At 39.6% G+C, this 23,999-nt stretch overlaps 1 protein-coding gene across 6 annotated transcripts in view; it reads right to left on the bottom strand.

Annotated features, from left to right (window-relative positions):
* DOCK5 (dedicator of cytokinesis 5) overlaps positions 1–23,999 on the bottom strand; it is an 89,221-nt gene that overhangs the window by 33,471 nt on the left and 31,751 nt on the right. For 5 of the 6 annotated variants that reach the window (XM_075043583.1, XM_075043585.1, XM_075043584.1 and 2 more), the window contains exons 6-28: positions 22,943–23,091; positions 21,963–22,098; positions 21,661–21,818; positions 20,878–20,959; positions 19,989–20,118; positions 19,201–19,273; positions 17,539–17,681; positions 16,807–16,932; positions 16,134–16,258; positions 15,657–15,755; positions 15,433–15,505; positions 14,460–14,563; positions 13,591–13,783; positions 12,024–12,121; positions 10,979–11,068; positions 9,745–9,845; positions 7,205–7,339; positions 6,352–6,463; positions 5,127–5,197; positions 4,019–4,125; positions 3,431–3,567; positions 2,613–2,708; positions 1,594–1,692 (exon numbers count right to left, since the gene is read on the bottom strand). In XM_075043583.1, coding sequence (XP_074899684.1) covers positions 1,594–1,692; positions 2,613–2,708; positions 3,431–3,567; positions 4,019–4,125; positions 5,127–5,197; positions 6,352–6,463; positions 7,205–7,339; positions 9,745–9,845; positions 10,979–11,068; positions 12,024–12,121; positions 13,591–13,783; positions 14,460–14,563; positions 15,433–15,505; positions 15,657–15,755; positions 16,134–16,258; positions 16,807–16,932; positions 17,539–17,681; positions 19,201–19,273; positions 19,989–20,118; positions 20,878–20,959; positions 21,661–21,818; positions 21,963–22,098; positions 22,943–23,091 — 2,637 coding nt within the window. The remainder of the gene's footprint in view (positions 1–1,593; positions 1,693–2,612; positions 2,709–3,430; positions 3,568–4,018; positions 4,126–5,126; positions 5,198–6,351; positions 6,464–7,204; positions 7,340–9,744; positions 9,846–10,978; positions 11,069–12,023; positions 12,122–13,590; positions 13,784–14,459; positions 14,564–15,432; positions 15,506–15,656; positions 15,756–16,133; positions 16,259–16,806; positions 16,933–17,538; positions 17,682–19,200; positions 19,274–19,988; positions 20,119–20,877; positions 20,960–21,660; positions 21,819–21,962; positions 22,099–22,942; positions 23,092–23,999) is intronic. The other variant, XM_075043586.1, reaches the window with a different exon arrangement.

The following is a 23,999-nucleotide window of genomic DNA, read 5'->3' as shown; positions in this document are numbered from 1 at the left end:
AAACCAAAATGCAACGTTCTATTGGTGTTAACAACTACTATACCACCACCTATGTGGGCTTGCTTCTGTAGATTTAAGGATTTGTAAAAATTAAATTACAAATTGGTATTTTCAGTTGGTATTTGTTTAAATGGTATGCAGGTAGTTCTAATGACTACATAATTCACCCTCCTGATATGTCTTCGTGTAGAAGCTTTATGTATACACACAGAAATACAAAAGAAATATTCTCCTATTTGAGTCAGAAGATGCAGAACTACATGGTAAAACAACACATCTTCAACTTGCAAGCTGAGCTTCAATCTGAAGTTCACATTTCAGGGAAGCTTTTAAGCATCTGTTTAACCTTACCTTGAACTAAAGTTATGACTGTCTCCTACAAGCTCAACTGCTCTTGAGGAAAAAGAAAAAAATTCTGAATTGTGGCCCACTCAACATAAAATTTGTTTCAATTCTGCCTTGAATCCACCTTTTTCTGAAATCTATCAGATTTATCTTCCTAGCACCCTTCCTCAGACACAGTATTTCTACATAACCCTGCTGAAAACCTTTTCACTCATGTACTTGATGAACACAAGCAGAATTCCTGAATCTACTTGATTTTGTTTCTTCTTCCTTCACAAAAAAATTTTGGTAATAGAATAAGTAATTCTAAAACTAGACAATGAGTGCTCTCTATAGCCAATGCAGCTGAGTCGCCTTTGACGCAGAAGTGACAGAAATGTGTGCGTCCTGTAGGGGGCTATGTTGTTCAACAGATTGCAAGCAATTCCAACTGCACAGGGAAAAAGAGCACCTTGCCATCCAAAATTAATTACAAACACCTTCTTGTGGGTTTTGATCTAGCTTTTACAGGAAGAACACAACTCCAGGCTCTTCCCCAGCCAGTATTTAAATAAGCAAGCACTTCTAAGTTGCAAAATGAGGAGTGTGGGGACAAAAAAGCCAGAACAGTTGCCATGTCAAGCTTCAGAGACTTGCACAAATAGCGGTTATGGTTCTGACTTGTTCTGGGCAGTCTGGAGAAAAATCTGGACATAGCTGTTAATTCTAAGGGCACGAAAAAAACCCCAACCTAATGTTTCACCTGGTTTCATACTGAAAGTCTTCAGGGACGTGAATTGTACACAGTTTTTAACATGGAGGGAACTATTGCATTGCTGCCCACTGAAGCAAGACTAAAGCATTTAATTAAACTCTAGAGGAGGGGAAAGAATGAGATAAAGAGAACAGGATCACAAAGAGATACAGTGAGAGCAAGAGAGGGGAAAATGCTTTTCCTTTTCATCTTCATTCACTCTTCTAGCTCCTGACCTTTTACTTGCACAGAATTAAACACTCATTAAACATGTTTTTACTCAATGCCACAAATTCTGTTCTCAGGCATTACTGAGTCAGCAACATCCACTGTGTATACCCAGCAGGGGTGATGTGAATATATCCCCAGCGGCTGTGGCATTAGGTGCCCATAAGTCATTGCTGACGAATGCCGTATAATCACTCCAAACTGAATACAGTAACTTGAAATGACCTTTCAGAAGCAGAGTGTAATTCTTTATGGACCAAGCTAATCCCCCAGCCAGGCTGACTTACAATAATGTCCTGCCTGGTTTTGAAAGTATTGATGTAATGGTTGTAATGGAAATCATCCATCTGCCTCAGAATGGCTGTCATGCAGGCCACAAAAATACCCTAGAATAGGAAAAACAAAACATTTTATTATTTTCCTGTATTAAGCACTGTAAGTTCAAAGTGTGGCATATGCTTTCAGAGTTCCACCTAACCAAGTATCACTGATCACAATTCTGCTTATCTATGTCCTGACATCAGTCTATGTGACTGTTTAGTCTTCTACGCCAAACCACTCAATACTTCCTAAATTTCAAGTATGAAGTCTGGCTATAGCTTGTTTTCTCCCCAGGGATCACAGTTTGCAAGAAAAACCCATCTTCCAAACATTGGAGTATAGATATGTATATGAACCACTTCACCCTACCTTAAGGGTCTTTTCCAACCTATATGATTCTATGATTTTCAGATTTACTATGGCCAACTGTAATTCTCACGGCTGACATATTGGTAGTAGCATTAACTTGACCTTAGAGTTATAAAAAATAAGATACTGCTATATATGCCCAGCTCTTGACTTTTCCATCTTTCCGTACATGAAGTACAGGGCAAATTAAAACATACCAACTTGCTTACACCTTCTAAGATGCCACACAGTAGTCAGAACTACCCTTTAGAGATGCCTCACCCTTCAGCATTTAATCCTATTCAGCTAAGGTGACAAAAGAGCATTTTTTCAGCAAAGACTCCTTGTGTATTAGAAACTGCACTGAAACCAAATTCTCTGTGCACAAGGGCCCAAAGGAACTTGAAATCACAGCCAACTGTGACTCAGTTCAAACTGCTGCTGGAGTAGGACGATTTGTATCCTAATACCTGGTCTCAGAAAACCACCAAAAGCCATGTTTTAGTGGCACAGAAGCCCTGCAGGAAACGGAAAGATGACTTCATAAACCACTGCTACACACTGAAATCTCCCAGGAGAATAAATTCCACTATAACAAATGGCAAAGTAATAACTGAAGCAAGTAAAAGGCTCTCACAATGTGTGGAGACTGTCTGCTCATTCCAATCACTGTGCGGTTTATTCTCCTTAGCAGGCGTTCCATGATCAGCTGGATGTGGACAGCAGTGGGCCCCTGGGGATATTCAGTAATGAAAATTTGAGACAATTCTTAATGTATACTGTTCTATAGAGTGCTCCCTGTGTGCGAGGACTGCCCTGACAGTGGTTAATTGTAATTAGAGGATGCAAAAAAGGAGATTTAAAACACATGAGCAATCGATTCAAATACTGTAGGTATACACTTGATGGAGAGCTAACGTAGTTGATCTATACCAGCTTCATTAGTTCACCCTGGTATAGCTAAACCAAAGCTGGTGCTTTGATTTGGCTTTGTTTTCCCTGAACAGTTCTTCAGCTCAAACTATTCTTTTCACAGCAACTTAGAATCAATTTCCATGACTAATGTGGTGAGTAACTGTATTCTCCTGATTGAATAATGATCATTGTCCCTACTTCATAGCAGAGAAAACGAGAAACCAAATACTTTTATGACTTGCTCCCAATAATTCAACAAGCCACCAATGTAGCTGGGAATAACATTTTGGTCCCTGGAAAGACAAGTAATTGCTTTTTGTACTGTAGTGATAACCGCTAATTCAACCTTTCATGGCTCCTTTTTAGACACAGCTACTCTATGTGCAAAGAGATTCAAAGAACCATGCAGCAATGCAACACAATTTCTGTAAACATCAGAACTTTGTAATTCTTTAAAGTATAAGTTGAGAACATTTCTTTGCCATAACTTCTCAAAAGAAGAATTAACCTTAATTTGCACCCTTGACAGTTCATGCTCACCACATCTTTCCGATCCAGGACTTCAAGCACATTGCTAAGTAGCTGTGAGCAGGCTTCATGGTCAGGCTTGTTTGAATTGTCATCCAACTGGCCACTTAGCTGATCTATTAGCAGTGGCAGAAGAGCATCTCTGCATTCTAAAAAAATGAAACAGAGCACCATACCTTATTTGTCTCAGGAAGTTCTTCAGCATTCGGTATACATGGATACCACACAGTAGCTTTCTGCTCATAACTTTATCTTGGACACCAAAACATGCTTAAATCCACTTAAGTTACCACTAACAGACTAGAGAGAGTCATAAATAACCTGTAATTATACGTATTGCATCAAACAGTGCACTCTCACCTTCTCCCTCTTTCTAAATCAACACACTGGATCAGGATCCTACAGCATTAGGCATTGTATAAAGACTGAACAGCAAAAAAAGTTTCAGTTATTCCATGGCAAGGAATATTTCTAAAGATGGATTTAATGGTAGACTACCACTGATGACTGACATAAAGGGCTTGTGAACTTGAAAGACATTTTTGTTTTTAAGGGTGCGTGGCCCCATGCAGAACCCAGGGACTTCAATTTGCTACTTACCAGACTGTTTAAACAGATCACTCTCGACTATCTTGGTCATGCAGTTTAGCTTCTGTCGAACTAACTGGTTGTCAGGAATACTCTGGATAAACTTGCTGAAGAGGACACTAGTGTGCAAAACACAAAGTAAGCAGATGGTCAGCATTTTCACCCAATGTGATTCCAACCTACACTTACACTGTCCTGCACCTGGGCAAGTCAAGCAGTTTTGTCACTATGTGGACACGTTACCCGCAAGTGGTCTCCATGGAAATTCCTATGGGGCCCTAACTTTTTTTCAAGAAACTTAGCAGAGGACTTTTAGTAAAACTGAACAGTTTACTAAACAGAAACTGCAGGCTTAAGCCTCTTAAAATGAGGCTTGCATCCCAAGACACACTAGATATATCACAAAAGCTTATAAACAGGCAGTACTATCTGCCCTCCAGTGCCAGCATAAGATAATTGTACTTACTTTCATACAAAATGAAAGCAGAATTTTGCAAAGCTTCAGCAGACCACTGCTGAAACTTGAAACACGGCTATAAACAACAGCAAGAACACATCCTTCCAGATGCCCCTTTCATCAAGAGTGATGACTCATTTCAATCTGAGATTCCATTAAATTAAATTCCATGTACGTTTGCTGTCTGTCTACTGTTTACGAGCAAATTATTTGTGTCAGAACAAGGAAGCATGGTTGGGAGGTTCTGGGCAAAGATATGAACACCAAAGAACAGAAATCCATACAGTGTTGTGAATTTCCTGAATGAATAAAACTTTCATTTTCCTGACCAAGGCTGTGCCTTTGCCACACATTTTGGTTTACCTCAGAAGCAATCATTAAGAATTGGTGGAAACTTGCACAATGTTTCAACATATCACTCCCCAGTCCTCAAATTTTGGTTTTCAGTAAAATTTCAAAGTGCCTCAGAAAGCGCAGTTGAGATGCATAGTCTCCTTTGAACTAAACTAACTTCCTTTAAAGCCCTGCAAGAGCTTCCTCAAATTCATACACAGTATGTGCACCACCATGTCATAATCAGAGTGGCTGTTTTTAGGGAAGTTTCCAAAATTCTTCCCAATAGACAAGCTGGGTTTAGAGGACAAACAAACTTAATATGGTTACCTGAGCTCAACAGGGTCAAACACCAGTTTGACATCATTTATGATGCTTGGCAAATACTTTAAAGCTGCACCCTGCAAGAAAAAAAACCAAGGACATGAAACACACACGGAAACTGAGTTAGACTAGCTAGTTCATTCTATAAGGGTGTAAAGTCTCAACAACAATGCGCATAGCTAACATGGCAAATCTAGTCTTTGTCAAGAGCAAATATGTGGACACTTGTAGACAACTGTCTTAAGTTCAAATTTATGCATCCAAAGAGCCTCCAGCAACCACACATCTGCAGTGCAGAGTGTAAAAGGTGGAGGAAGGATTTGTAGCCAAGTTCTTTAGTTTTTGCAAACATCCTACAGTTCCAGGGATTAAGCTGCTTATAGCCTGACATGAAAAGCACTAGTCAGTTAAATTGACTCAATGTTCTGCATACTTTAGCATGTCCACATACACGGTAATAAGTTATCTAGGTAGTAGTATGGCTTTCATAAAAGTAGCATCAAGACAACTAGGTGCAACAGCAACTAAAGGTCACTTTGGGATGTTCTATGGCTGCTGCCAGCAGGTACTCTTACTGCATGAGAATCAAAGTTGGGCTTTAAATCACCCAAGTGCTAATTAAAAGTTTAGACTCAATCTTTCCTTCAAACAGAGAAAAGCACGTTGGCTAGAAGAACTGAAATACTGCAAGCAATCTAAAGGCCTCATTGCCTGTAGCAAGTTAGCAGCTTCATTGCATGGCTGCTCCGCAAATCCTCAGAGCATAAACAGAAGGTTCGTAATCCAGTTGACAACAGAAAAACAAGGAAGTATAAAATTTAAGATACATTTAGAAGCCATTTGTTTTTTCATTACTTTCATTCCCAGCATTACACTTATTTTTGCAGTAGTTTAACATTTCTGCCTCCATCACCCTCAAGTCTGGTGTTACTGGTTGAAGTGTCTTCCACACTGCAGTAGATTACACCTTCATTGGTTGTTAGCTTTCATCCTAGCAGGTGCTGAAGGGTTTTCAGTAAAGCCACCACTCTCATCTTCATTTGATAAACTTTGGGGTTTAAATATTCCTTTCCTGCCACACACAGTTCATTAAAACAGACATTCAGAGGTGGTGTGACTCATCTGAATGGGTTTTATGTGCCTCAAAGCTTGTCCCTTTTTCTGCCTGCCCCCCCCAACTGTATCAGTTGATCTAATAAAAGATATTACCTCTCCCTGCAATTATGCATACCTTAATCTTGACAGCCTCCTCTAAAGGCCGATCCATGAGGACATTGAAGGAGAGGAACAGCTTGCGTATTGCATCATTAAATTCATCCCCATCTTCGCTTTTCCCATAAAACCTACAAAGAACAGAAAGAGCTAGTTATACACATAAATCTAGGCTAACAGTGTCATAGTAGCTGAAATATGATTTTATCCTGTGGAACAACATCTTAATGCAATCTCCTTCTACAAAGACATGAGTGTAAAAATGGCATCAGGGATCCTGTAGTAATTTCCTGCTGAAATCTGTTATAAGGGAAGGGCTGCACTTTTTAAAATGCCATTGCATCAAATTCTGCTTGGGTTCCAAGAATCAAGTAGCTCATTCTGTATTAAACAAAAAAGCCAGCATGAACATGAGGAAAGGATTCCAAACATTCACTGTAAATCTCTGAAAACATGTTCTGAGGCTATGGTAAAACCACTGTCATTGACCATATCCTAACTGGACAACGTGTCATCTTCACCTCACCTAACAAGTAACTGTGTGTGCATGTGTTTCTCAAAGTTTCTTAGAATGAGCAAGTCATTACATGTTTTCATTTTTTTAATAAACAACAGGTTCCTTTTCAGCACTACCAAATGCTGCTTATAGCATGCTACAGGTGACTAAAAGGATTCTCTTCTTCAAATGAGGTACTTCAATTTTTACTCGACTTACTTGCTCCAGTTGTAGACAAAGGGCAGAAAGATACTCTTCCTAATAATTCAAGGATAAAGGATATGCTGAAGAATATGCCCTCCAGTGGTGTTGACTGGAAGTAACTCCACTGACCTTCAAAAGGAGACATTAAGGATGGCAGTGACCTTGGTCTCACCTCAGGTACAATATTCGTGACTGAACAATGAATCGGAATAGGTACTTCAAGGCTTTCAGAGCAGCAAATAGCAATTCTGTCTTGCTGGAGTCATCAGCATTTCCCACGTAACAGTTCAGTACTTTGGTGAGTTTCCTTTGGAAATAAAACAAAAAGGAGAATAGACACAGTTAAGTTTCTGTGTAAGTTCAGCTTCCTTATTCCAGACAGGAACTACAGTCTAATAAAGAGATAACAGACAGGGGTTCCTCTTCACAGACTATTGCCTTCTGAAATCTTTGGCTTCATGGGATGCAAGATTTTAATAACTAGTTTATGAATCCTCAGAAAAGTCTACAAATTTGTCTGCAAACTCCAGCTTCTTGATCTGCTTTTCTTTTTCCCTAGAATGAAGTGTTCAGGAAATTGGAAAACCCATTACTATTGAAAGTGGACTGACACCTTCTCCATGTGTTAGCATTCTCATGTGTGGAGCACAAAGGTCTTCTGAAGCAATACTTACTGAGCGGTTTGAGAACTGCAGACAGAAGTTGCATAAACACATTATGAGTATTTGCTATCTAGTCTCTGCCAAATCAGAAGATCAGGATCTTCTGTGAATGCTATGGCAGCTAATATTCAGGCAAAATCCTCTTCCCTTCATTAAAGAACTCACAGTACCCAAAGCAGCAAGTAAGTGATAGCCAAGTATACAACAGCTTTTGCACTTGCTTGCTCTATTTGCCACATTGCCAGTATAATTCCCTAGTTTGTCTAAGTCTGGCATGTGGAGCACATGAAGGATGCTATATAATATTATAGTCCACTTGGCATTATGCAGATAGCACATTGTCAAGCTAAGCTGGAAAGAAAGGCAAGGGAACAACAAAACTAAGATACAGTGTGCTCATTAATCAGACAAAGAAGTTTATTTATAGTGAAGAGAAATAAAAAGGATGATTCTTCTGTAGGTTACAGGGAAGAAGGAAAGGAAATCATATGCAAGCGGTAGTTGCATGGCCAGGGCAGGGAAGAAAGCAGTCCAGGATATGGGGACTTCAGAGCTTTGTGGAATAGTGTTTCCTCACAGGATTATCTTTAGGTTGACAGCCATCAAGAGAGGCTGAATACTCAGGACTAGGAATTCATGCGTATCAGGAAAAGTAAGAAGAGATTTTGAGAGGGGAAAAGGAGTTTGGTTTGTGGTTTTGCCCTCCCTATTGGCCTCAGATTTAACTTTTTAGTTGCCTGTTACCATGAGGGTAATGACCTTTGTGCTGAGGCGCGCTAGATCAAGGAGCTGGAAAGTCAAGAGACCCGGGTGTTATTCCTGGCTTTTCCCCCAACTTCCTGAGTATCCTTAGGCATGTAAGCCATGACTACCCATAGCACTTAAACAAATGCCTTAAGCACATGAAGTCAACAGGTTGACCTAAAGGACTAAATTTTCACATGTACCTAAATAAACTGTGCACCAGCTTTTTTCCTTCCCTGATAAAACACAAATAACAATTGTGAGCTGAATTTTTTTAACTGCTTTGAGTTCCACAGATAAAAAACGCTACAGGGAAACAGAATTATTCCTACTGTCCATACCCACACATCCAAATGTGAAGAACTGCAAAATTCTAAACAAATGACAGTCTATGTGAGAGAGTTTCAATATAAAAGTGTAATCTCATGTAATCTGCATGTTTAAGCCCCACCATGACATTTAGCCCTTTTCTGAAGTCTGTGGCCTCCTCAACCTGCCTGGTTGTAGGCAGACAGTGGAGGTGAACACCACTCTTATTTCTGCTACAATTGACCACAATGTCACTTGTATTATTTCAGCCACACATAGTTCTGCTTCTGCTCCCCGTGACCGCATTCAAACATACCCCTAAAACTGTAGCACAAAGTATACAGACTCTTTCAAACTTTATTCTGCTCAAAGTACTTTTGGGGTGGGGTGGATTGAAAAGGTTAGGGCAGGTACTGGCAAGACAAAACATTTCCATGAGCAGCAATACCCATAAGGCCAGATTTCTTATGAATTTGTGTTCCTTCATCAATTTCCACGCCCTCACCACGTACCAACTTAACGATATTTTCCGTTGCCTTCTGCATATACCCATAAATGCCACCCCTACCCACCAGTCTTTTAGCAGCAATACTAGACCAAAGCATTCAAAAGTTATAAGGGAGAGATGTATACAGACCGACTGCATTAAACCTGTTTTCAATAGGAAATCAGGCTGAAAAACATGAAGATGCTTTTACAACGCCAACACACAGACAGAGGACTACAGGTCAAAGGAGAGTCTGAATCACACTCTCTGATACAGGATTTTCCATGATAGCAGTGTCTTTTCCTTACAGAAAAAATTCTTACAACAGAAACTTTTTACAGGGTAAAAAGAGCAATTACAGGGTTTCTTTCTCTCCTGAAAGCACAGAATAGGGTGGAACTCTCTTATCTGGTCTATGCTGCCTTTACCACATTAGTGTAGTTTACTGAAACTATCAGTGAGACACTGTCTGAACGACAGCCTGTGGGGTCTGTGGTTACCAATACTTACACATATGCCAGGGTTGCACTGAAGTGCTTGTAAATATAAGTTTCAAGTACAGGGTTGAAATGCTGGAACTTGATGTCTCCGATCAAAGAAATAATAAATACCTGCCAAAAATTCAAAAGGAAACAGATGTACAGAGCCACACAACCTCTAACTAGCTCAAACGTAACTCAGTCTCTAACTGCATGTCATGTGTTTTGCTGGGTCATAGTTTTCATTTGTTTGTTTTTCTAATAGCATTAATGCTACAGGTAGCGTTATTAATATTCTAATAGTCACTAAATACTGTGGTGTGTGTGACTACATCATTGCTCAGAGGGAAGGTAGGTCATAGCAGCATTTGGATAGAAAATCTTAGAGATAAAGGGAGCTACTTCTCAAAGCAACAACAGTGATACAGGAAGCAGCACTACTCACAGTCTTTCTGTGACATTGTCATAGCACAGGTCAAATAGGCACAAAGCTGCTGAAGGCCGTTTTTCAAAGCTAAGAAACGATGCTTTCCAAAGCTGGAACTCGAGATTCTGATGATTTATACTCATAGCAAACACTCAGTCCTGTTACTTCAATGACATGTTAGAGCCAGGACATTCTGTCCCCCTACATTCACTCCTCCGACCAATGTCAGCTGGATACATCTGAATTCATATTTCTTCCTGAACTGTCAAGTACGTATTTGCTGATCAGCATGAAGCACACAGCTTTGTTACTGCACTGCACACCAAAGGCAGTGCCTTTCACACACATACTAAGCAGCCTCTCCAAAGATGAAGAAAAATCCTCATGAAGTCTTTTGCTCAGTCATTGTAATCCTTCTATAAAGGTTCGGAGGAGCAGTCATCCCTACTGCCCAAGTACTGGGCTAGGATTTAGGGTGCATAAGTTCTATTCCCGCCACAGCCACAAATCCTCCAACACCATGACCCTGAACAAATCATTTCACTTTGTGCTTCACATAGATAATATGGTTTTTCTCTTCTGTAAATTGCCTTAATGCAAGAAGTTATCTGAAGGAATTACTATAAATTATGTAAACGTTTATTGCTGTTTTCAGTGTGGTTACTAAAAAGCTCAATGCGTATCTCAGTCCTAGCTCCTGAGAATGCCTTAAGAAGTGTTTAAATATAATTTATTTCTCAGAGCAAAATACCGATCACTCATCTAAAGGAAGCACGAGGAAGAGACTGAAAACATGGCTGAAAAACAAACACCCTAAATCCACAAAAGGCTCACTCACCAGTGCATCAAACACAAGGAAGTCATAGGTTTCATTTTCTGACATTTCCATCATTATGTTGAAAAGTGCATCAAGGGTGTCTTGCAAAAACTAGAGGGGAAAAAAATAAATAGTAAAAGGGTGGGAAAAGATGACTACTTCTGGAATCCTGCACAAGAGCCTACTCTTTCGGATCATTTTTCCCCTTCCAGCCTAGCCCAGTTGGACAGTAAAAACTGTCCACGAAAGAACATTTAAAAAGAGATCTTAGTCCTGTATTCATTCACATGCTTCTCATGATCATCACACTATTCTCCCTCCCTATAGCAAGGAGGATCTTTTCTTATCAGCTCTGAATGGCCCCACTTTTATGTTTTATTGCCTTTTTATCTAGCAAGAGGCCTACTGAATACACTTAATTCTGTCCATATAGTTTAAGCTTACATTGGGCCAAATCAACTACATACACTGTACTAAGGCATGACATTTTATGTAAAGACTGGTTTGCAATGACACAGCCTTTACTTTAGTTGTTCAGCAGTTAAGTAAAACCATGGCCTTGCATAATCCCAAAAGATCCACACCTGGAACCACAGGAAGTCTTACCTCCTAAATCCTTCAGCAGACTATTTTCTGTGGCACTTCCCCACATTTCAGGTCTACTCCCCACAGTACTCTGACTACAAGCTCTTTGGGCCTTCTCTGCACTCTGTTCCTAGATTGACAGCAATTCCTGAATCACAATGGAGGCCCAGAGCCACTACTGAAAATTAGAAGTTAGGTTTTGAATGTATCTTCTATTTTGTAAGGATACAGGGGAAAATAAAGTCACCACTATCTCCCCGATCCCGGTAACGTTTAGCTTCAGTAATTCTGGTGAATTCCACTAATGAGAGCTCTTGGGGCAAAGTATAACTTTTGTTCTCCTGTTGCTCAGCAGCTAGAATGGCTCTCCTGGCCTATATAGAGAACTTTTGGGTATAACATAATTGCAACCCTTCAAGGTCAACATCAAGCACAAACATAAGTGTTTGCGTAACAAGGAGACCCAAATCTCTATGCATACCTTTACAATTTCTCCTCCTTCCACCTCCATTAGCTTCCTTAGGTTGTGAGATATGTTCTGAGAGTTAGAACGCCAGTTCAACAAACCCAGCAGGTCAACTAGCAAGGACAGAACATCAGCAATTAGAAACAGATTACAATAACAAAGCTGACTTAATGGCTGCAGAACAATAAAGAAGTACTAGAGGTTATTTTTAGAATCAGCTTACAAGGAAAAGTCACACTGATGCACAGAATATTACCCTGAGATAGTTCTTCTGTCTTGGCAAGAAAGTTAAGTTTTGCTATGAATGGAAACCCGGGTGTAATTTGATAATACAAGGTATTTGGTAGACAGCTTTGCACACTTCTCATTCACTCAAGAGAAGGTATCTCAAGCTAGGAATTTTATTAGAGTCCATGACTTTTCTTAATAATGCTTGTGTTTACTTTAGAGCAGCCTCTTGGAGATGGTTCTTAAAGTTAAACCTCTTGTATAAATGACATTAAGCTGCAGAGCTGTTCATCACAGTTCTGGGATATCCCAGGACCTCAAGTTTAGTTACAAACTACAGTTGAGGCTTTCAAAGGAGTCTGGCAGGTTTCACACACATCTTGCATGTTAATGAAATATGTACATATCATCTCTGTTCTGAAACTAAATTAATTTACTACCTTCAGATGTAAGAATACACGTGAAACTTAACAGCCTTGACAAAGAATGCCGCATTCAGAAACAGAGGTTACATGCAGGAGGGCAGAAAGATGCAACTGCACTTGGCCTGCACATCAGACAGGATAATGAAAGTCAGATTCAGTCCTCATGCACATGGTCGTATCAGTATGAAATTCAACGTAAGCTAACTGGCCAAGCTTAAACAGTGAGCAGAACAGCTCATGCCCATCTCCCAGCAGCTACACAGGTACACCTTGATGGAGCCACAGCTGGTGTCATTTTCACAAGCTTCTTTCCCAAAGTCAGAGTATGTTATACCAAGAGCCTTCCAGATCTAGTGGAAACTTCACATCATTTATCAGCAGTTTCCAGCATAAACTGTATTTATTCACATATATACATCATTCTTCATTTTGACCACTTTGGCAACATGCAAAGCAGAGTTAATGCGTAATAGCATCCTAAAGAGTTCAGTTCTAATTGCTACATTCTTAATAGGCAGACGAAAGAAGTCAAGTAACCTTAAACATTTATGATTCTGAAAACACACATACACTGTCACTGACAGGTGCCATTTCTGTACCTGCTGACAAACCTGTTCGATTTAACATTGGTAGTTTGGATAAAATATTCACATGACATGGTCTCTAGTGGCTGCATAAACGTCTTTGTAGCTTGTACTGGCAACATGATGCCAACAATGCTGAGATTGGGCTGCCATTGACACATGAAACTGCAAGATTAAAGCTAAAGCACTATGCCCACACATGGCAAAAAATTTTGCATAAAGGAAGTGCTGCCTTTACTTCAAATATACAGCATGATAGCTAGGCTGCTAATGCAAAACCTACCATTCTGCTGCCTTTACTTCAAATATACAGCATGATAGCTAGGCTGCTAATGCAAAACCTACCATTCTGGGTAAGTTTGGTGGAGCAGATCAAAGTGGCAATCTGGAAGCTGTCTTTTGTACTATCTTTAGTGGGTGTGAAGTTGGCTAGATGGTGCAGGTTTTTCCCCGAGGGGGCCTCCTTCTCTTCTATCTCCATTTTGGTGCAAGGAAGAGTTAAATAGCATTTAGCATCTTCCATTTTCTTGTTATCACCCTGTTGGTTGAACAAAGCAAAGACAAGGGTTATCTCACACTGAGCACACCTTGTCTGACCTCTTGCAGTTCCCATCTGCAGACACACTTCAACACAGCAACAGCCAGAGAGAGCTTTAAATGCCTTTTCATGTCTATAGTTATTTACTCACATTGTCTGTTTGGGTCTCTAACTTTAGGGAACAGAAGTTGCCCATACTGCCAATGAACTAAGCTCTTTTCAGAGTGATTCAAGCCACAGACTTTAGGAGGGTTCCCCCCTGCCCCACTTCACAGCTTTCTACTGCAATGCATTAACTTTTTCCTCTTACTGTGATTAAGGGCACCAGGTTTCTCTGCCCATCACACACTGATCCTCCAAAGCAGGTGTTCACCAAGCCTGTTTGTTGCACACTGTCTAGATGAATGATGTTACAGGAAAAGTGCTCTATACAGATACATACAAGGATGTACCGGATTTGTGTACTTGCAGTCAGAAAACCCATCAGTGAAAGCAGAGCTGAGGGTGACTTGTTAAAAAAAAAAACAACAACAAAACAACCAACTGTCCTGTTACCCTAGAAAAATTATTAAAAATCACTGCAATGATGATGTTTACATTGCTAGGAAAAAAAATCAGCCAAGAGAGCTGTTCTGATTACTTAAACAGAAGTGAAGGCTGCAAATGCCCAAGCTACCTTGTAAACAATCAAATTGTGTTTGCCATCTTGCAGTGTAGTTCCATCTGCATTCATCAACTTCACAAAGCTCATGCCAAAAGCTCTCTCAGACTTATCCCTAGCTGCAAACAGAAAGAAAAATCTTCATTACAAATTGTCTTATTTATGCCCATACGATTCATAATGTAGCTCTAACTATGTGCAGCTTCTTCTTTATTTAATAGCATCACACAATAATGCCATGGAGCTAGCAAACTTTGTGATCCACAGTAGAAAGAGCCCTCTTTCTTTCCTTCTCATCTCAAGGCACTTAGTAAGTATCTGCAACTACACAGAAAAATGTCCTCTCTGAAGCATCTCTTGCCACACAACTTTAGCGGTTAATTGTGCTGCTGGATGGACATATATAATCGTATAGATATTTTGGTTGGGACTTCACAAATCTGCTTGTGAGCTATGGATGTGGAATTATATCACTGCATCTCCCAGGTACCTTAAGAGAATTTTTTTCAGAGCCTTTCAAGGACTTAGTCTCAAATTATTGATTTTGTTTCAGGGCTCTGAAGTCCTCTGATAAAACTTCTGGCTCTAACTTTCTCATTTGCCATTCATTAACCTAATTTGAAATCCTCCTATAGGAAGACCATTAGAAGCCCACCAGCCCTTGCACTGAATTTTGTGAAGGCCTTGAAATAAAGTAAAAACAACACCATACACTGAGAAGCCAAAGAAGCAACAAGCATTGACAATTGTCTTTCAAAGGGACTAACATGTTGCTCCCTATCTAATCTTAGTTTTAGAACAAAACCAGCACCAAACCTTTTTTAAGGCTGTAAAAATTCTGAAATTATTTTTCTTTGCTTGCAAGAAAATCCACAAGACTGGAAATAAGTAGAAATGCAAGCACTACACCTTTGGTGGATACTCAGAAAATCTCAGTGAGAGTAAGAAGAGCACAGTACTCCTGCAGATCTTCTTTTTTGATACTTACATTCCTGTGATGACCGATGACGGAAAGTGAATCTTAAATGGCAACGACTGACTTCTTCTATTGCAATGGACACCTGCACGTGACAATACACAAGGAAAAAATGCAGCACCAGCATTCTCTATCTCCAGTCAATTTACAGGACATTGTTACTGATATGCCTACTGATTTTAAATTAGTTTGTTTTCTACACAAAGGAAGCAAGACTGTAAATTACACACTCCTACCTTTACAGTTTCATACCAGCAAGGTTGCTTGACTTGATAATAAACAACAGACTTATATTCTGAGACACCTTCATAACCGGCACCAGGATGGATAGCTTTCTTTGGACAAAAAGACAAGGGGAGGGGGGGAAAGAAAAGGTAAGGTCTAGAATGAAAGCATGAAGTGTCTTGGGTCAGAAATTTTCAGAGCATGTAACTGTCAGAGTTACTCAAGGTCTATGCTTCACAGTCAAGGGAACTCAATGCATGTCACCTCTTTCAAAGTTTTACAGAATCTTCAAAGATTTGCTCACATCCCTTATTAATTAAAAAAAGAATATCACTGAGTATTCAAATTTGGTCACTGAGATCACCTATAATATCTTTTGTTCATTATCACACAGTTCTTGCATACAGTTGATACATAAGATCCTATGGACCACAGCTATCATCTAGCAAACACAGCAGCCTTGTGACCTCCTGCAAAGGCCATCATACCTCTTGGAGATTTCCATCTTCATCATGTACAGACATGGTGACTTCTACATTCTTGGGAGTCTTCTTCTTCCCTTTGTCAAATTCCCCTTGTATCAGGGTGACATAGATATCATTTCGAACATCACCTAAAATTCATAGAGCTTAATGAGTTGTGTTTCTCATACAGACAGTTTTACAGGTTAACATTTAACAGACTTGGGTACCAGGTTATCCTTATCTTCTTCTTAGCCTTTACTGATACCACCTAATTAATGACACGCAACATCACACCATTTCATCTTCATCTCAAATTATACAAAATCTTTTAAAATGTACCATTCTCCTTTTTATAAACCTCTGTCTTTATGTAACTTTTAAAATGTAATGAGCTCTATAAGGCTAAATCCACTTTGAATGGATCAAATAGAGCAGAGTCAAACATATGCAACCAAAATGTCTCTTCGAATAAACAGATGTTTTCTTCCAAAAAGTACACACACTATCATTTTTCAGTATAAGAAAGGAAGCTTATGTTTTCACTTCTTTGACAAAAAATAAATGATCAGCTGGGAATTTCAAGTAAAATGAAAGCAAGTTTTCAGACAGCTTTAAAATACATCTGTTCATAGCAGAAATTATAGAATTTCAACCACCTCTTTCACTCCATGGAAGTATAGAGTCATATGGGACCTACCAGGAAGGATTATCTCAGGGAATCCCATTTTGCGAGCCACAGCAGTTGATCTGTCTACAAGGTGGGAAAAATCCTTTTGAACCTGTGCTAGGTCACCAGGAAGCAGTTTCAGGGAGACCCAAAGACCTAAGAAAAAAAAAGGTAACACTCCTTTACTGAAAAAAAAGTATGAAAACATGAAATTTAAGCCTATGCGTAACAGAAAACTGTTTCTTCATGTGATCTCCATGCAACAATGCTTTAAATAACCCAAGCTGGTTCTCACTTGCCCAGTTCTCTACCTTCCTAATGCTGAATAAGACCTTACTGGGCAAGTAGATTCTCTGAAGTAAAATACAAACTTTCTAAGGTGAATCCACCAGTGTATTTGAGTAAAGGCCAGACACACAAGCAGGAGCAGAAGAATCCTGAATAATGCAGTTTAAACCCAAAGCCATTTAGACTACGCAACCAGCCATGTTCACTTAAAAATATTTTAAAATATGTTAAAAATATTACATTACTAGCAAATAAGTTGTCACCTAGAGAAGCTCTTGTTTTGATCTTTTTTTTAGCTCCCAATGTGCTGGGTCGCAGCCATTACAAAGACCATATATTTGGCTCAGGGAAGGTAGCAAACTCCAATAAGCCTTGATCTCTGGACTTTCACAAGCCATTTATTTTCCTTTGTAAGCAAGAGGAACCCTTCCCTGCACCAGGTTTTTACATTAGCTTCTCGCTCAACTGCTGTACCTTGCCCTTTATGATTCACTTCCTTTGCAGCGATGACTTTGTTGAAGACAGAAGTGAGGGGCTCATTTTCTCCAATCACATGGGAAGTTATCAGTGGGGACATGATTAGCTGTCGCTGTCTGATGTATGTTTCCATGGCAATCCTGAGAAGAACAACAATAGAGACTGGGTAGCAGACAAACATCAAACATGTGCTCTGCAAGAAGAGGGCTGGCCAACAGCTGACTGCTTTCCAAAGAAATATTTTTTTTAAAGGATTCCATAAGAATTTTTTTTTAATTCTTCACCTGCACAAACCCAATGGAAGTACATTTAAACTCTCATACCAGGAAACACATCACAGTGCTAGCTCAGGCTTAGGATAAGTAACACTGACCTAAAGACTCCATGACTACCTACATTTGTATCATACTGAAATAGCAGCCTTCAGGAAAACCATAAACATAGCCAGCTGTACTTTGTTCTTGTTTTCCATCCACAGACTGCCTTGCAGACCTGTGAGAACAAGTCCAGCTATTGGCTACCATGCAGGAACAGCTCAGCACATAGAACCTTGCACTCCCATCAGATGAGCTGAGCCCTGTCTTCAGGTGTGCCTCAGAGCTGTCCCTAAGAGACTATGTAGATAAATTAGTGATAAGTTAACATAACTAATGACTGCTGTGAGATCTCACAAGTGATGAACCTATCCCTAGTCACAAACATGTCTGTCAAGCTTTGGATCTTGAACCCGACTTCACTCCTATACCCACACCATCAATAATGAACCAAAGCGTATACAGAACGATGTCTTCACTGGCTCCCCATCCTTGTAGATGCATCCAGATTTGGATCTAAATTCAGCCTCATTAGAACAGAAGAAAAATGTTAAAAAAAAAAATAAAAAAAAATAGCAGACTAACATTATTCTGCAAAGGAAGAGACATCCTTCTTAAAAACCCACACAATCTCCCCTGAAAATACCTTGTAATAATATATGGCTACAGCAAATTGATCGCTGTTTTTAGGACTGTAACAACATGGCTGAGTCTACCCAAACAAGCTTCATTTTAGTTACTGTAATGTGCTGAAAAAGTGAGCAATCAGAGAGCAGGCAGAACACACAAGTCTAACTAGCAATACAGAAATGCAAAACACACTATGCTTGACTTACTTTCCCAGAAAGAGGGACAAATCCCTTTTCCATTGTTCTCTGACTCACCTTTACAAGGTAATCTGGAAAGTTAAGAGGCAGACAATACAGAGGGTACCGCACAATAGTGACAAGGAGGACTTGTGTTCTCTGTGCTCAGGTGTTTCTGAAAACCTTGCCTCTCAACCCCCTAATAGTTTTGAGGGTCACATCCCCCAGACCCCACAATATTATTTTGCACTGGACTCTTCTTTCTTACCTCAGATGATATGGGTACCTAGTAATTTCAGCTGCGTTGCCAAAACTCCTTAAGCAATTTAGCCTATCATACAGACATATAAATCAAGGGGAACGAAGGCTTCAGAGGGCTGACAAAAATCTTTTCCTTCAAAGAGCTGACTAGTGCCATAAGCTAATCTATTTGTAGAGACCTTGGTACACTGCCAGGCTCCCATACAAATCTGTCCTTCTCCAAAGGACAACTGCTTTAAACAAGCCAGATGTGATGAACTCTAAAGACCAGTACTTACTGCTGAAATGGAATAAAATGTTGCTTTTCCTCATCGTCCACCTTTCCATGTATGATATCAGTTATGTCCATCACTGCAACAACACAAGTTCATCACATAGGTTTGCCAAGTTGCTAAAGAATACAGAGGGAGCTTTCCCCTATCAGAATGGAAACAACAGTTGCTTATTTTGGGCCAATGCCACTCATGACAGCAATAGAGAGCACCACTGCCTTCTCAACTTTTTAAAAAGCACCTTTTCATTGATGCGTAAGTCAGCCTAAGGTAGTGAATGTGAATATAGTCTCTGATAAAAAAACAGATGGGACTCAAGCACTTCAAGGCAAAGAAATTACACTTAGATTTCAAATGCTGATTATTTTGAAATTTTCTTCCACCACAAATTTCCAGCAAGTCTCTTCACAAGAGATCACGGGAATTGAACAGGAACTAGATGTCTCATTCACCAAGGCTCCTTTAAAAACTCCAGTATCATCCCATTAGTCATGAGGAGCAAATCCCTCTTTGACAAAGATCTGAAAAGTCTACTGTACTGATGGCAGTGTGTTATCTTTCTAGGGGGTGATAAAACAAAAAGTGAACAGTAGTAACAGTATTTTATCTTCATATACAACTTTTATTAAAAGATCTATGCAGCTCAGTATCAATATCTCCACTTTGAAGCCAGAGATGGTGACGGTAAGAGGTTAGCAGGCTTTGCTGACATAAGCATATACTTCCCAATTCCTTAGCCCACTGTCCCAGCCACTGGGCCATGCCATTTTCTCCATTGATTGAATTTGTCATACCTGCCACACCAAAGGGTCTCCGGAGTCCACAGGTATGTTTCTTCCCATCTTTCAGCTCCATATGCCCCACCCTCACAATCTGACACACCAAACTGATTTTCGGCCTGATCAAGTCAGAACTGCTTAAATCCTAGAAATTATTTAAAACAGTTATATCAATTTGCTTTATGAGTGGAAGAGGACAGAGGAGAAAGACTTTTCTTTTAGATTGTACACACATATATAAGGAAATTATTACTTTTTTTAAAAAGTAAACCCAGTATCCTTTGAGCCCTAGGAAAAAGAAAACATACCATAAAAACACTAGCAATTTCCACACAGCAATTTCTAAACATCCCATTACTCTTTGATAACAAATCCCAGCAACAGTACTGAAAGGAGAGTAAGTGGCGTTAATTGCCAAAATACTAGATCCTGATGACAAGGCAGTTAGTTTGTGCCACCTTTGCCACTTGTCAGAAATTATTCCATTCATGTGCAATTCTTCCATTAACAACTTGTTGCAAAGAAGAAGAGTAGGATCAGCAAAGCAATGAACAACAAACAAGTATGATCTTAAGCCTAGGTTTTTTGGTACAGTTAGGCTCCAACAGAGATGTGCCTAATAGGATTTTCAGAAATGCATGGGTAAGCAACACCCACAGACAGTACTATTGCAAAATAATGCACCTTTACTACTGCTTTGATTTGACATATTAAAAAAAATATTTTTCAGAAGCATTCCTCTGAGGCTGCCTGTAAGATTTTAAGTGTCCATGAAAACGCCCCCAAATGCCATGTGACCCCCCTCTGCTGGGTGGGGAGAGGGGAGGGGAAAGGGAAAGAACCCAAAACTTCGATGTTTGCAGCATAGGGGAAGCATTTCTGGGATGTAAATGCAATAACTTACAGTAAAGACTGCTTGAAGGTTATTTAGTTTCTCAATTTCTTTAGGCATCCCATTACTGCCCCAACGAACCAGGTAATTTTCACTGCAAATAAAGGAATAAAAAAGATATTAAATAAATCAACACTTAACATTCTCATTACCTGGGCAAAAGCTCAAAAGTATTTTGATCTTTTAAGAATATTTGAAAAATTGTGCTAAAATCTTCTATACCAAAGTGATTCTGAAGTGACCCATTTCAGTGAAGGCAGAAGGCAGGCACGATGTGAACGGGTACTCTCAGTTACTTTTCTATATAATTGATGGCATGTCCACACCTGATAACTTCAATGATGGAGACAGAGGGTGCCTGACATGTACATGCTTCCTTGATAAAGTTCTTCATATCTTCTCCTACCAGTACAAGATGCTCAACCCTTAGGTGTGAACTTGTACTGACTTGACAGCAAATGTCACACATATACATGATTTAACAGGAAGCAATTAATCAAATGCATCAAGCCTAGTGACAACAGTAGGGAAATTTAAGAACATAAAGAGACAATCTGGGATTTTGACTAATATGTCAAGAAATGTCCAGCTTTAAGAAGGCGAGCACATGGGGTCAAAACCTTGACTTCCTAACTTAATCTGAAATTAAATAACCCCCTTCCAAATCACCACTGGGGCAGCAACCAACAGAACTGAAAAACTTATCTGCTGGCTCTTACTTTCTAACCTATACTGGCTTCTTTAGAATGACCACTGTGATGACTAAACTGCTTATGAACCTACAAAAAAACCTACCTGATGAATTTGGAGAGATCAGGATCATAAAGGCTCATTAACAGCTCTGCGTCTTCTCCAATATTGCAGACAAAATTCTTGAAGTTTACATATAGGCTATACGTATGTGTTGTGTTGAATATTGGCTGCCCTCGGAGGTCCAAATTCTGTTGCAGGGACTGCAAAGAAGAGTACTCCCATTAAAAACAACACAAAAGAATTTAGTTCTGCTGCCAAAGTAGCACAATATCCTTAAGAAGAATGTACAAATACAGCAGGTACTAGTTACTTGAAGAGGAAAAAGCCAGCAACAAGAGATGTACCTTCTCCTCCTGGATTCTTTCCTCAATCCTTTTGGATGCAGTTTCATGGGACTTGAAGAGAGAGATTGTGCTGGTTTCATCTGGGTCCAGGATGTTCCCATTGTCATCTCGTACAACTAGGTCCAAACCTAGGATCCTGAGTAGCATGCAAGTCACAAGGATGAAAGAAGCAACACAATATTTAAAAAGCAAAGGTGACTGAAAGAGCACAAACCACAAATCAGACTGTGGACTGCACTAGGCAGCCAACGTGCACCAACTCCATTCCTTCTAATAATCACATTGTTGGTTTTCCTGTCCTAAAATACTTTTATTCCTCACCCTTCATTTTCCCATTAAAGGGAAAAATAATTAGTCAGATAACTTAATTCTAAGATTACATCATCTTTGTTCTCACTTAAAGGTTTTGGTTTTTTTTTAAAAAGGTATGTGTATCTATCAGGCTTATGGATTATGGCTAATTATTATTCTTTGCCATAAGCTTTCTTCATAATTGACTTATTTGACCTGAATCAAGTCTGACAGGCAGATAAATGAGTTCTGGAGACAATCCCTGTTCTGTACAAACGAGCGAAAGGTGGACTTTTGGTGGCCTATAGAATCGTATTACTCAGTTGCTGATAAAGCAGTTTTGTTCATAACCAGCATCCAAATCCTGCTAGCCAGGCACAAATTGTCCTCCATGGGAAATACGATCATGTGCCAGCATTTCTGCAGAATTAAGACAGGTGAGGTTTCCTGCCAAGTCAAAGAGATTGCTGGCATATGAAGAACCAACTGCTACATGCCCACCTGCCAGGCTAGTCACATTCTGATGGGGACTGAAAGCTGTAATTATCCCCCTTCCAAGGAAAAATGTAAAGCCTAACTCAGTGTTCCCCTTGTGTGGTCATTTACACCATTTTGTATTAATAGCCATCTAGAGCCTTTACTGGGATTTGGGATTCTTCCCTGCCTTCAAGACATAGTTTGAAGCTTACCTGTTGCCATAGTCAATCTTAGCAGTGACTTTCTTCTTGAGCTCAGCTAGCTCATCTTTGGGAAGGGTCCCAGACAGTATCTGCGACCGCCATTCTATCAGGCTGTAAGTCATTTGTTGGACATGCCGAAACTGTGTTGTCTTGTTATCCTACAGGAAAAAGGGATCAATTTTAAGCTAGTTATAGCCTAAAAACAATGAGCTCAGTAAGCTTTCCGAAATGTACTCAACTGAGTCTACCATACAACTTGTATTTAACTAAAAATATCTGAGAAACTGGCACCACATGACACTACAAGATTAGACCCATGGAACAAATTCCCCAGTACTTTGCACTGCGAAGGTTTAAGTGTCTCAAGATTCGGGGTCTTCACCGTTTCCTCAGGACATTACTTCAGAAAAACCTCACAGACAAAAAATAGACTTCTTGTGTTTTCCAGCACTTTAACTGCTATGATGAGTGCTTTTTATATAAAGGACAGAGAGATGATGTTAAATGATTGCAACTGTGTTCCAGCAGATTGAGACAGCAATGCCAACTTAATATACAAAGGCTCTTTCTCCTTACCTCAAACACTCTCAGAATGTGTGACATTGGACAAGTAATTTTTTATGCAGGTTTCCCATTTGTTCTTCTTATTTAGATTGTAAGACTCTGGGGCAAACATTTCATTTGCTTTTAGAAGTCTAAAGGAGATACCAACACATAACTAGTAATGACAGATGACCAACACTGAAGCCCACATAGGCTTTTTCTCACGTTCGTTCCTCCTACAGCTTTCACCAGCCTTAAGAACTCTTCAGCCTCTTTGTTACGTATAAAAAAGGCCCCTTGTCACCAGAATACAACACTAACAACATGAACAACATGGTTAATTGGAATCTCCGCCCTCACCGCTGTTTACAGTGTTAGGAATTATTTTTTAAAGCCAGAACACTAAGCAAATTGAATCCATGGACTCATTTCCATGGCTGCCTGCTCTCTTAATCCTGTCTCATCATACACCCAAAATCCATTACATTAAAAAAAGAATAGCAACAAAATGCAGTGATAGTGA

This window comes from Buteo buteo, chromosome 12, assembly GCF_964188355.1.
Source record: "Buteo buteo chromosome 12, bButBut1.hap1.1, whole genome shotgun sequence".
NCBI lineage: Eukaryota > Metazoa > Chordata > Aves > Accipitriformes > Accipitridae > Buteo > Buteo buteo.
The sequence above is the reverse complement of the archived record's forward strand: the minus strand, read 5'-3'. Positions and strand labels throughout refer to the sequence as shown.